Source organism: Homarus americanus, unplaced genomic scaffold, assembly GCF_018991925.1.
Source record: "Homarus americanus isolate GMGI-L3 unplaced genomic scaffold, GMGI_Hamer_2.0 scaffold46973, whole genome shotgun sequence".
Taxonomy (NCBI): Eukaryota; Metazoa; Arthropoda; class Malacostraca; order Decapoda; family Nephropidae; genus Homarus; species Homarus americanus.
This window is the reverse complement of record NW_024735516.1, coordinates 57,788-71,396: the sequence shown is the minus strand read 5'-3', so window position 1 is coordinate 71,396 and position 13,609 is coordinate 57,788. Positions and strand designations below refer to the sequence as shown.

Below are 13,609 nucleotides of genomic sequence, written 5' to 3'. Positions count from 1 at the left end.
CATACAAAGATTAAACTATTTTATCTTTGATAGTTGAACAGTTTGATCAACAAATATTAATACGTATATTATTAGACCTGCTTGGTTAGGTTAGGTTAGGTTAGGTTAGGTTAGGTTAGGTTAGGTTACGAGTACTACAGGAGGTTGGGGTGTTGACAGGTGGAGGAGGCGAACATGAGGGCCACGGAGACACTCTGTAACACACAGTGCGGGGAGGAAGGGTGCCACTGTCACCCGTCCATGGTGCCTCTGCAACACGTCGACCACATTCTCTTCGTCCACACTAAAACTCGCAGCGTCCTCTCCTGTCTTTGTGGGCAGATAAAGGTAGGCGCCCTCACTTACTGTGTGTGTGTGTGTGTGTGTGTGTGTGTGTGTGACAGATAAAGATAGATGAAGATAAAGAAGTAGTGTTGTTGTAGATGGAAAAAGAGATAAAGATTGAGAAACAGAAAGAAATAGACAAACAGAAGACAGCATTAGTGAATAAGGAAGTAACGAAGGGAAAGCTAAACAAAGAGTTAAATAACAAACAGCACTGGAACGCAATGAGTAAATTCGTGGCGGCGACAAGTGTCCTTATAGTGAAAGTGTTCAACAGGTATCGCTCATGTTCACCCTGAGTCATAATTAAAGAGTCACCTCTAATACTTTTATGGTGAACTACTGAGGGTTTGTGTTTTAATTTTATTTTTCATTTAAAAAAAAATATTCACTTTTCAATACGATCATTCTGAATCAGTGAGAAATACGTACTGTACATTTCTCTCTTCAACCTTTCTATGCTTAGTGAAAGGCATTTTTAGAAGATTAGCATTGGAAAGTTTGAATATACAGTTCGTGCAAAAAAATTATCCTTCATCATTATGATTGAGTCCTAAGACGCACCTCAGACTTCTCATGCCCGTCAGTCACTAGCGAGGCTGAGTTAGTTGTGCAGCGCATTATCCTCAAGGTCTGGGGACACTGACTTCAAACGTTCTGGGAAACCGTGTAGAAGCTGCAGGTTCAGACCAGGAGCGAAGCAGTATATACCGAAATATTTGTCAGCCCTGCAGCTGTAGGTTAATTAACTATACAGGTCTGGTCTGGTTTGGTCTGGTCAACTTGTTTACTTTTGTCAATTTTGTTCGCCTGTAAAGAGTGACTCGTTCATACACCCGGCCGTAACACTCAAGTATGTATGGAAAAAAATAAGAAATTTCCTTCGAAGGTTAATTAAGTGTTAAGAACCTTCTCAGTCCCCGAGTGTTTAACTATTTACAAGTCTTCTAGTGTAAGGTGAACCTTATGAACCACTTATGAACCCTTTGTGATACAACTGTGAACCATATGTGAACCCACAGGAGGTGCAGGCGCTGACGGTGGAGACTGGTGGAGGTGTGGACGTGATATACCATGTAGCTCACTTCACATGGGCCACACCGGGCTTCAACTTCACGCTCGAGTACTCCTTCTTCCCTGCCTCCATCTGCGGCCCCGTCTACCACACCGCCCTGGCAGGTGGGTCCTAGCTATCACACACCCTGGCAGGTAGGTCCTAGCTATCACACACCCTGGCAGGTAGGTCCTAGCTATCACAGACCCTGGCAGGTAGGTCCTAGCTATCACACACCCTGGCAGGTAGGTCCTAGCTATCACAGACCCTGGCAGGTAAAATTTTGTCTCTTAGGCTAAATTGACCTTAAACTGGACAGGTGTATGAGCCTCCTCGGCCACCACCGCCTACTTGTACATGACCTGCATCTCTGATCTTACAGGTGAAGTGGGTCCCCGCGGGTACACGGCGCCTACCACCACCTACCTGTATGTGACGTGTAACTGGGTAATTAACAGTCAGCCGAACTCCGCCCTCGCCATCACAGTCACTCCTCCCAAGCACGGTCAGTGTGTGTGTGTGTGTGTGTGTGCCTCAGGGTAGTGTAATGTGTCTTGAGTGGCAGAATTATGTTAGTGTTAAGGTGCAAGCACTGTTTGTTTCCTCTTGCTTTTAGCTACCGCTACTGACTAGCTCTCGTGGCTAACAGGGAAGCAACTTGCATAAGTCCTCCCCGACCAGCACACAGCCTCTTCACCATCAAGACTCCTGCTGTGCCTCCTCGTGGCAACACACGTTAACTGGGTGCTTAATGGGCATAGGTTAGACCAGCAGGGGATCTCGGAACAGCAGTGAGCCCCAGAAGGACAGTGTATAGGCCCACTGGTACGTAGTCACGTCCTGGCGCCTACCAACCACTGCCCCGCTGCCTTGCAGATTAAATTTGGGTGGTGCAAGACTACAGAAGTAAACATCGAACTAAAAATCTGCGGTAGAGCCCAGCATCAGGTAGGCATGCTTACAGAGCTTCAACAAGACCTCAACGGCGGTATAGGCGGACGAGGTAACCACCATGGGAGTGTAGCAACTCAAGAATAACTACACATTGTTCTCTACTTGTATTTAAACTGTTATAGATTAATGTAATGTCATGTAACTTAACAGATGTCCAATACATTTTTGTAACTACCCTGTAGTTGTTTTGTTGTTGTAACTGTTGTTGAGTCGGCTGGCTGACTTGGCTGAACTTGGTTCGAGACGAGCCGAGACAGCTTCGTTCAGTCAGCCTGTATATACAGTACTGTATACTCGTGAGCGGCTTTGAAACAGTCACTCACTCTCGCTCCGCGCTTGAGCACAGTTCTCCTCGCCACAGAAATAAACTTGCAATCGTAGCCTGAGATTTCTTCCTGGATCCTGTGTTACATGAGAACCCAACGACTACACCGGCAGACGAAGTCACTGCATGATGGACAAGCTACTAAGGCTAAACCCAACAAACTGGGCTATCAGCAGTAAGTGTTTGAAGAATCTGGCGGTAGCACATGCTTTCAGAGAGCAGCTCGAACATGGGCTGATAAACAATTCGACAATAAACAACACAAATCCCAGTGCCTAATGGGGTATTCTGGACACTGTCATGACAAAAACCTGCAGAGAGACTCACGGCCAAATCGAAAGAATACACCAGGACTGGTTTGATGAAAATGACCCGGAAATCAATGTGCTCGTCGATGATAAATCTGCTGCTTTAACTGACTGGCAGAACAACCCTCAGTCTCAGACCATAGCTGATACCTTCTGCAAGAAGAAAGCAGTGGGCTAGCGCGAACTTCACAATCTAAAGAACGACTGATTTAAAAATAAAGCATGTGAAATGCAAAAATTGGCAGATCAACACAAGATGCGTGAATTTTTCAATTCTACTAAAACTTTTTATGGGCCAATCACTTATGGCGCAGCCTCTCTTTGCTCATCCAACGGTACCTCCCTAATTAAAGACAATGGGGGCATCCTTCAGCGCTGGGAAGATCACTTACCATTCGCTGCTCAACCAAAGCCCGATGAGGATGTCCTGACTACCCAATAGGTCCCTGGACACACCTCGGCTATCCTCCATCCCTCGATGAGGTAGCTACTACCATCAAACAGATGAAAAATAAGAAAGCCTCGGGGCCTGATGGAATCCCATCTCCACTCTCTCCCTCAGAATATATGGGAAAAGGAGGAAATCCCCCAAGCTTTTAAAGACCCCTCCATATTTATATGAACAAGGGAAACTGGTCAGACAGTGGCAACCACCGTGGGATCTCCCTGCTTTCCATGGCTGGCAAGATTATCACCAGTGTCCTCCTGTACAGACTTGTTCTTGAGGCGGAAGACTTCCTCCCAGAATCTCAATGTGGCTTTAGACCATCATGTGGCACCACTGACATGATCTTTGCTGCCCACCATGTACAGGAAAAGTGCAGAGAACAGCATCGTGACTTGTACATGACCTCCATTGACATAACCAAGGCCTTCGACTCAGTCAACAGGGAAGCCCTCTGGCGAACCTTCAACCGTTTTGGCTGCTTACCAAAATTCATCGACATTGTGAAACAACTCCACGATGGCATGAACAGCAGTGTCCTGCACAATGGCACCCAGTCTGAGTTCTTACCCATCCAAACGGGAGTAAAATAAGGATGTGTACTGGCACCAATTCTCTCTTCCATTTTCTTGGCTGCCTTCCTTACTCGTGCCAATTTAGCCGTCGGGATGGACATCGAGAACCGGATGAAGTGTCTTTTCAACATAAGAGTTCGCTGGGAAGACAAGAGAACAAATGCCAGTATTCTCGCTGACACCAACTGTAGGAGCACCGAGGCTACCATTATCCATGAACAACTACGTTTGATTGGCCATGTTATCCGCATGGACGATATTAAACTGCCAAAGCAGCTACTTTACAGTCACCTAATGAATCGTAAACATAACAGTGGCGGGCGACTGGAGAGGTATAAGGATAGTCTTGAGATAAACCTGAAAAAATGCCAAATCGACCCCCTCTCCTGGGAGACGATTACTCCACACCGTAACGCTGGGAGAAGCACCACAAGAGAAGGTATCAATGCTCTCGAGTTAGCCCGACTGCATACCTAGGCAGACAAACGCCAACGCCGGAATTACGCTGCTCCCGCCCCTTCTGCACTAGATGTAGCCCTTCACACGCACAACATCTGTGGACGACCCTGCTGCACAGTGGTACCAAACCGAGATATCTCTTACAAAAGTCTACGGACATTTCAACATGATTTCAAATCCGTTCAGCTTTGTATATATTCTTTATCACAAATATAATGTCAAAATAAGGTATATGAAATACTCATTTTGTTGACAGTATTTAGTTTATTACATCAACGGGATATATGCTTGAGTTTTCTTACAGCTAGCTTATTAATAATTAGAAATAATGACATACATTACTTCGTTCTTTTGTAATCACACACACACACACACACACACACACTCTCTCATTATCATTAAAATTCATAACTTATGTTCACTCACTTACAAACAACAAATAATACACACACACTCACACTATACTTAAAGTATTACAGTATATAGAATATGCAGGTTGACTTCATTTACCTACAGGAAGATTCATCGACACATCAGGTTCCTTGAAGAGTGCTAGCACTTCCTTTGTCAATGGTGCATGTGCTGTGCATACTTACGTTTTAATTTCCTGTAGCTGGCTACCATTGGGTCAGAAGTCGCTAAAAGCCAATTCATTAAGTCTTGATTGGTTCTTTGCCTTGATATCTTGTTATGTAGCCAAGTCTTGCATTAAGGTTTACCTTCGAACATTTTCTATGATGTTGATTTAAGTAGGTGTAACTATTATATTTCTCAATAGCGTGAAGCGGGTAGTCGGGTGATTTTCCTTCTCTACAAAAACACGCAAACACTTTTTGCTGCTTTTTGTTTAGGTTCAGAAGGTATTGGTATACTTTTCTTTTAAGAAAATCCACGCTACAGATTATGAACCTACCGTGAAGTGATTCATGAAGATCAATGACAGCTGGAGTGTTGTCAACACACAGGCCAAAAGAAAACGGAATATGGCGTAATATTCAAAACGGACAAGTCGGTACCAATGCTACTTTATGTTTTCAACATCTATTATTTGCCGATTAGGGACATTTTGGGATCTGAGCCTTACTGCTATGTATATTCCACAAGTTAACTTTATGCATGTGGAACATGCAACGAATATTCTACATATGGCATTTAATACATTTTTTGTTGGTACCTGACATGCAAAATCCTGATAGAAAATACTATATGCAAAATAATTTAAGTATTACCAGAGGTATCCAGAATCCAAAACACGCATTTGGAGTAGCAGTACAACTACTTAATGCTCTAAACTGAAAACTACGCATCACATCCATTTTTATAGAGGTGTTATGAGCCCCTAAATCTGTTTATCTCAAGAATGATTTGTTTTATTGAATATGCTCATTTGGGGTTTGGCCAGATAATCTGGGTTTGGGACCACTGTGTGCCGGTCCTGTATCGGCTTCTCTAGTCACATCAGAGCTCAAAAACGAAGGTGACATCCTTAATAACTCGTATCATTGTATCATAGCTGGATGATCGTCTTATTCGATTCCGAGTGATAGCAAAGTAGTACAGTAGTAGTAATTTGTACTTAATATCTTTCCGTGTCTGTATGTGTGATATTTTATATTGCAGATCAAAACTTGACACCATCTTTAAGCTACGTATAATAATAAAGTCAGCACTGAGGACACACTATAACACTGCCAACAGGGTCGTGCAACTCGTGGAACGTGACGCTGGAGTCGGTGGGTCGTGACGCTGGTGGGATGGTGGTGGGGCGAGCGTGTGCCTCCCAGGACACTACCTTACTGCACGTCCCCGTCGACCACCTCTCTGCCTCCCTCACGTACGTCTTGCCTCCCTCACCATCGTGTTCTTTCCCTTACCATTGTGTTCTCTACCTCAGCAGGGTGTTCTCTCCTTCACCATTGTGTTCTCTACCTCAGCAAGGTGTTCTCTCCTTCACCATTGTGTTCTCTCCTTCACCAGGGTGTTCTCTCCTTCACTATTGTGTTCTCTACCTCAGCAGGGTGTTCTCTCCTTCACCAGGGTGTTCTTTCCCTTACCATTGTGTTCTCTCCTTCACCAGGGTGTTTTCTCCTTCACCATTGTGTTCTCTACCTCAGCAGAGTGTTCTCTCCTTCACCAGGGTGTTCTCTCCCTTACCATTGTGTTCTCTCCTTCACCAGGGGGGTTCTCTCCTTCACCAGGGTGTTCTCCCCTTCACCATTGTGTTCTCTCCTTCACAAGGGTGTTCTCTAACTTACCATTGTGTTCTCTCCTTTACCATTGCGTTCTCTACCTCGGCAGGGTGTTCTCTCCTTCATCATTGTGTTCTCTACCTCATCAGGGTGTTCTCTTCTTCACCAGGGTGTTCTCTCCTTCACCATTGTGTTCTCTCCTTCACCAGGATGTTCTCTCCCTTATCATTGTGGTCTCTCCTTCACCAGGGTGTTCTCTCTCTTACCATTGTGTTCTTTCCCCCACCACTGTGTTCTCCTCCACTATTGTGTTCTCTCCCTTGCTACTGTTAACACCCTTTGAGATGTATTTCCCCGTTATACATGCTTTGATCTTTCCCCTCACACACACACACACACACACACACACACACACACACACACACACACACACATATTTATATTAGGTGTTAAGACATAGTGTGAGGGCGTGTTCATACTTATTGCTCAGTGAGACAAAATAAACATGAATGGTGGAGAATAAAAGCTTCACCTTGACGGAGTGGCAAGTTGTACGCTAATGAGGAGTTTCTTAATGAGCAGAGTCCAGGTTGTCGCAAGCAATCCCTCCCTCCCTCCCTCCCTCCCTCCCTCCCTCCCTCCCTCCCTCCCTCCCTCCCTCCCTCCCTCCTTCCCTCCCTCCCTCCATCTCCTCCCTCACCTCCCTCCCTCTCTCCCTCCCTACCTACCCCCTCCCTTCCTCCCTCCTCCTGCTCACCAAAACTCATTAATTATAATAAAAACAATATTAAGATTTATTAAATAACTCACATATGTTACAGCTTTGAATACTTACATAAACTAAACAGTATTTTTAATTACCGTTTTAACTTGTATCTGTAAAAAAGGAATTTAGAATTACTGTGGACAAGGTTAGGTTAACAGACGTCTTCGCTAGGCTTAACGTCACCTGATGTTCGTAAGAGCTTGGTGGCATCCTCGTGTGTTCCTTACTGAAACATTGAAGATCCATCACTTCAGTCTTAGTCAGGCTATCAGAATTCATGTTCACACACACACACACACACACACACACAATAAACAAATGGTGGTGATTAATATCAATGACCAGAACTAACTGAAGATTCACTAAAGTAACCTAACCTAACCTAACCTAACCTAATGTCACGGGTTAAAAGCTATAGTTAACTAAATTAAGTACTTGTAAAGGAAATACCGAACTCAAAACTAAGTTAATACAAGAACGTCAACCATAAATTCCTCTCTTGAACAAATAAGTTATGATCTAGAAAAATTTATATGAATAATGAAGGTAATAAAATCACTAGACTTAGATTAAATCACTATTGTCGGGAGAAGTCAAACATAATGTAATTTTTCTTATAAATAAACACAGCAAAAAGTTATATAGAAAGGTTAGAGTAGCGAATCACTGATGCGAGAGACAACCAAAAATAGTGAGCATTGTGACGGTCTCAGACAGAGACACGCATGTTAACACTCTGGTGAGCATCACTGGCCAAGGAGAAAAAGTGTCGTGTCCTAATATATAAAATAATCACTGGGAAGGATCACAGGTAGGACACACAATCGTTTCACTAAGCCTGTATCTAAGGCTGACACGTCCCTAGATTTAAGAGAATAAGTACACATGTAGGGCATTGGCTCCCTTCACAGGAGCGTGTTTTCACGCGCCACAGTTACTGCTCATCTAGGTAGGGGGGCAACACACTAAGAGATTTTTACGCTTTGGGAAAACTCGCTTGTATGAAGGGAGCTAGTGTAAGTTAGCCGACCGTCATGAGAGAGATGAGCTGGAGAGGTCCACCACAGGTTGACACGAATAAGTGGAGTGCAGAGCTAACTCAAAAGCCTAACCTAACCTGACTTAACCTAGTCACATCAACCCTTCCCTAACCTAACCTAACCTAACCATCCCAAGTAGCGTTAGGGTGGTTAATCTTCATGGGTAATAAACCGGGGTATCTAATCTTCAGGTGATCCTACATACAAAATATCCACTAATATGAAACAATAAAACAAGAAGTGGAAGGGGTGAGGCGGCTCGTGTGGTGGGGACGCTGGTTGTACAGTATAAAGGTCACCTCTTCCTTCTCCTCACAAGTTTGATGAAGAAGTTACCGATAGATAATGTCCAATTATCCTCCTAACTTTCAGGCGAGAAAGACGAGCTTATTATCTGGTGTTTTCACGAGAAGAGCGGCGACTAACCCCACCCAGTGTAGCGGCCAACACGGATATAAGTTACTGTGATAATTACAGATTTAGAAATTTTATAACTGACATAAACAACCTAACCTAACCGAACCTAACCTAACCTAACCTAACCTAACCCCAAAGTAGCATTAAGGGAGTTAATGATAAGGTGAAACAAGCTAGGGTGTCTAAACTTCAGGTGATCCGAAATTGTGTAGTTAGAATGATACAGTATATCTCAGGTTAGGTTAGGTTAGGTTAGGTTGGGATAGCTGTTTTGGTATCACATTAATTGTTTTAATTAAGTTTTGGAACCCTGGGTTTGATGTAAACACTTGTAGCTGTTTTCTCGTTTATTGTAGAGGCAGCTACAGTAATTCTTCACTATCAGTTGCCACTAGCTCTTGTGAATTTATAGATGACCGACCATCTGAGTTTGAATCACTAAATTCTTATTTGAAATCCAAAACTTGCAGCATAACACTCACTAAGTTACCCACTCAAAGGGGTAACGCAAAAGGTTTTACGAGTTATAGAAATGACGAGAAAGAGAATAAAAATTATTAAAAATATTAAAAAGTATGCAAAGTTTTTATACTTTATGAAAATCCTCTCCTACTTTATATGTTACCTCGTGTTTCATACCAGCTGGATTCGGTAAAATGCTACTGACATCCACATAAGCGGCATGGGCAGTTCCCAGTGGGAGGTTCACCGCGCCATCAGCTCGATGAACAGGCTTTGTGTGAAATGTAACATAGTCTAGAACTGCTTTTAGTGTCCTTGTGGCATGGTCGGTAACGTTCCCTGGTCCCACACAGTAGATCCAGGGTTCGAGTCCTGGCTGGTGAGGTTGTTGATTATATATATATATAATTTTTTTTTTTCTATTGGGGATTAGCCCAGCCGGGCACAGGTCACTGACTCACGTCAGGGCCTGTGGGGTGAAAATGTAATAATAATAATAATAATAATAATAATAATAATAATAATAATTAATATTAAATAAAATTTATAATAAAAATACAAAATAATAGTAATTCATAGTAAATAAAATTTATAATACAAAATACAAAATTAAAAATAAAATATTAATGTTAACAATAATAGTTATAACAACACTAATAATAATAATAATGATAATAATAATAAAGAACCATAAAGAAATGCAAAAATGTAAAGAAAAATCAATGGTGAGAAACAATATGTGTATGTTGTGTTGTCAAAGTAAGAAAAACAATTGAGACCCTGCAATTGTATGTAAAATGAGGCAGAAAGTCAGATCAGCCACCTGGGACTTGGTCACAATTTTCGTGATGCCATATAGCAGCAGGGTCTACCATTAGACAATATATTTTGCTTTCAGTATCTTCCCAGGCAGTAGTACCTCCCTGTTTGGTAGCTGCCTACTACTGTAATATACTGTATATATATACTGAAGTAACATATTCTCAGTATTTTCAAACCTTAGACATAGAAAATGCTGATTTTTTTCCCCAGCAAGGTTAATAATGTTTAAGCTGGAAATATGTCAGTTAGATATTGTTAATAATGATCAAACTGCAAATATGACAGTTCCATAATGATATTATCACGATCTGTAAATCATCAGCTTTTTCGTTGTTGCAAACCCTTCGCAAGTTTGTACATTGCTAAGAAGAAGCGTTCTTTAACACGAAGTAGGCAAGATTTATTTTTGCCATTTTATTTTGATAGTGATATTTTTGTTTTGTAAATCTTCAGCCATGTAGTCTTAGAACCCTTCAGACGTCAGTACCATTGCTCTCCGCAAAGGTGAATGTTTCGTCGAAAAGTCACAAGCGCCACTCACTCATTCATCCAGCGTGATTATTCAGTCGCAAAAATTGTACATTGCTAAGAAGTTGCGTTCTTAAACACGAAAGAGGCGAGACTTATTTCTGCCATGTTATTACGGGATTTGCTATATCCAAGTTAACGATTTCCACAATTGTGTTAATATTGGCAGTAATATTTTTGTTTTGTGATTATAAGTCAGAATCTTCCAGTTTGCCATTGTACATAATATTCTCTCCCATAAGGTATTTCAGACTCGGGCTTGAGTAGCTGATCAACAGCAGGTGTCAGCTTTCCCGGTTTAGTGTTTCCCCCAGACACATGTAACATGGTTAGGTTTATGTATAGGGTTTTTCTGCGAGAATAGTTAATTCCTCGCGAGTTCGGAAGGTGTTACCGAGCGATTTATTAGCCCCTGCAGAAGTATTTATATAAATGTGGGTTAATTACATTAGACTTGTATAAATATCACCCAATGTAACTTTTCACTAGCTATGAGGTAGCATGTTCAGAGCACGTCATAAGGCGTGTCCACGGGAAGTCACCTCACTTGGTGCTGAGCTAAATGATAATTATCCGTCTCTCTGGCCACCTATTGTGGGCAGTAGTTTGATAACCCTGACGAGAGGAAGACGTTATTTAGAGCCATCGTTGAGGTGCTCCGGCTTTCCTCTAGGAAGGACGTCGGTTATATTTCCATTCTCCCTCGAGGGTCCCTACTCAAGATCACTCCCACCTTCACATCAATCGGACATATTTAGAAGAGCTACTTTAAGATAGCCTCCGTCCTCATTTAAACACCCAATAGCTCATTGAGATAGTTACGGTGATATACACACTTGGAATTATATAAAAAATATTTTCGTAATAAATTAAGAAAAGGCAGTTGGGTTTTCGCTAAAAAAAAAAAAAAAAAACAATCTTTTACATGTTCAAGCCCCATTAACTCATGGCGTTATTCATTTGGATGAATATTTATATAAAGCAAAGGTGCTGTCACAAGGTTAGGTTAGGTTAGGTTAGGTTAGGTTAGGTTAGGTTAGGTTAGGTTAGGTTAGGTTAGGTTAGTGAACATTTTCTGGTTGTTTCTTCTCACAGTTTGGAGATGAGAGGTCCGGGGCGCCCTGATTGGCTCATTACCTGGAACACTCACTGGCCCCAACACCTGCCGTCAACCACATCCATCTCTCCTAAACCCGAACACTCCAGGACCGTCAACACCCACCCAACCAAGTGAGTCATTAACCCACCAAGTGAGTCATTAACCCACCAAGTGAGTCATTATCCCACCAAGTGACTCATTATCCCACCAAGTGAGCCACTAGGTCATCGAGAGACTCACTAGATATTAGGTGAGTCACTAGGCCACCAGGTGAGCCACTAGGTCATCAGGTGAGTCATTGTCTCATCATGTGAGTCATTAGATTATTAGCTGAGTCTCTAAGCCATCAGGTAAGTCACTATGTCATCAGGTGAGTCAATAAGGCTTCCGGTGAGTCACTAAATAATCAGGTGAGTCACTAGGCCATCAGGTGAGTTACTATGCTTTCAGGTGAGTCATTAGGTGGTCATGTGAGTCACTAACCCATCATTTGAGTCACTAGGCCATCAGGTGAGCCACTAGACCATCAGGTGAGTCACTAGATCATCAGGTTGAGTCACTAGGCCATCAGGTTGAGTCACTAAGCCATCAGGTTTAGTCACTAGGCGGTGAGTCACCAGGTCATCAGGTGAGTGTTCGGTTGTCGTGGTGGCTATGAGTCTAACCCACTGTAAATCTCTCGCTAAATGATATGAACAGTACTTTATAAATACTAAAAATGGCTTATTTATAACTCATGGATCACCTGGCGATTAGCTCCCCAGCTTATCTCACCTGGTGATTAAATAGCCTAACGCTACCTGAGGAATTAGGTTAGTGTTAATATGGTTAGGTTAGGTTAGGTGAAATAAGATATAGGGTTATTCTTCAGGTGATCCTATTAAGGTGAGATAGTCTACTAATAGTCTATGAACCCTTTGTGTATGGGGTCGTCTCGGAGTTGAAAAAAATCATCTGGCGTTAACTAAATAAAATATTAAAAGTAGCGTCGCCATAGTGAAGGAACTAATGCTTCGTGTGTATCATCTGTACCATAAGTATTAAAGAATTAATTTTCATTGTCTATACATGTGTCTGTTTGTTCACAGGCGGACGTACAAAGTCAGCTCGGGAGGTTGGTCGGTGAGGATGTGTAGAGCGAAGAGTGACGGTGGGTGGGTGTTGGTAGTGGCTGTGTTGGTGGTGCTCATGAAGGCTGGCGTTCCTCGCTCCTCTGGCGGACTGCTCACCTAACTCACTTTCCATCTCTTGCTCAACTGCCGCGGTCACACATCGGACAGACGCCTTGGGTTGCTGTTTCCGTCCCATGTAATAATAATAATAATAATAACCAAGTTGAATAGACTTGTAATAGTGGTGCTGCTGGCGAGTGATTCTTCCCGGCCTTGTGATGAACATTCTACAGGGTAAAACATAAACACACTTAGGTTATTGACGCTCCTCTGCCGGACAGATTGGCGGCGGTTATCCTGAATAAACACTGTGGCTTCCAAGGTGAGAGTGTATGAAGGGCGGTGTTGGCGGGTGTGGCAGCTCTCAGGGTGTAGCTATAGATGTTTTATACGCTGGTGATAACTACACTACTTGACCAGGTAAGAAGATGCATTTACCTGGGTCAGTATCAGTTATTTTTGTACAAATTTAACTATGTACTTGTATATATATATATATATATATATATATATATATATATATATATATATATATATATATATATATATATAGACAGTGTGTGTGTGTGTAAAGTTATGTTTGTGGTGTTCGTCTATTACAGACAAGTATAGTAGTACAGCGGGGATAATTTTGATACTGCTCAACATTTTTCATAACGAACAAAAACTA

At 42.3% G+C, this 13,609-nt stretch overlaps 1 protein-coding gene across 1 annotated transcript in view; it reads left to right on the top strand.

Annotated features, from left to right (window-relative positions):
* The window catches only part of LOC121871268, an 81,079-nt gene extending 67,677 nt beyond the window's left edge, over positions 1–13,402 (top strand). The window contains exons 10-15 of the mRNA XM_042373489.1: positions 160–327; positions 1,347–1,503; positions 1,761–1,883; positions 6,143–6,278; positions 11,764–11,898; positions 12,856–13,402. Coding sequence (XP_042229423.1) covers positions 160–327; positions 1,347–1,503; positions 1,761–1,883; positions 6,143–6,278; positions 11,764–11,898; positions 12,856–13,000 — 864 coding nt within the window. The 3' untranslated portion in view covers positions 13,001–13,402. The remainder of the gene's footprint in view (positions 1–159; positions 328–1,346; positions 1,504–1,760; positions 1,884–6,142; positions 6,279–11,763; positions 11,899–12,855) is intronic.
* Positions 13,403–13,609: the final 207 nt, after the last annotated feature.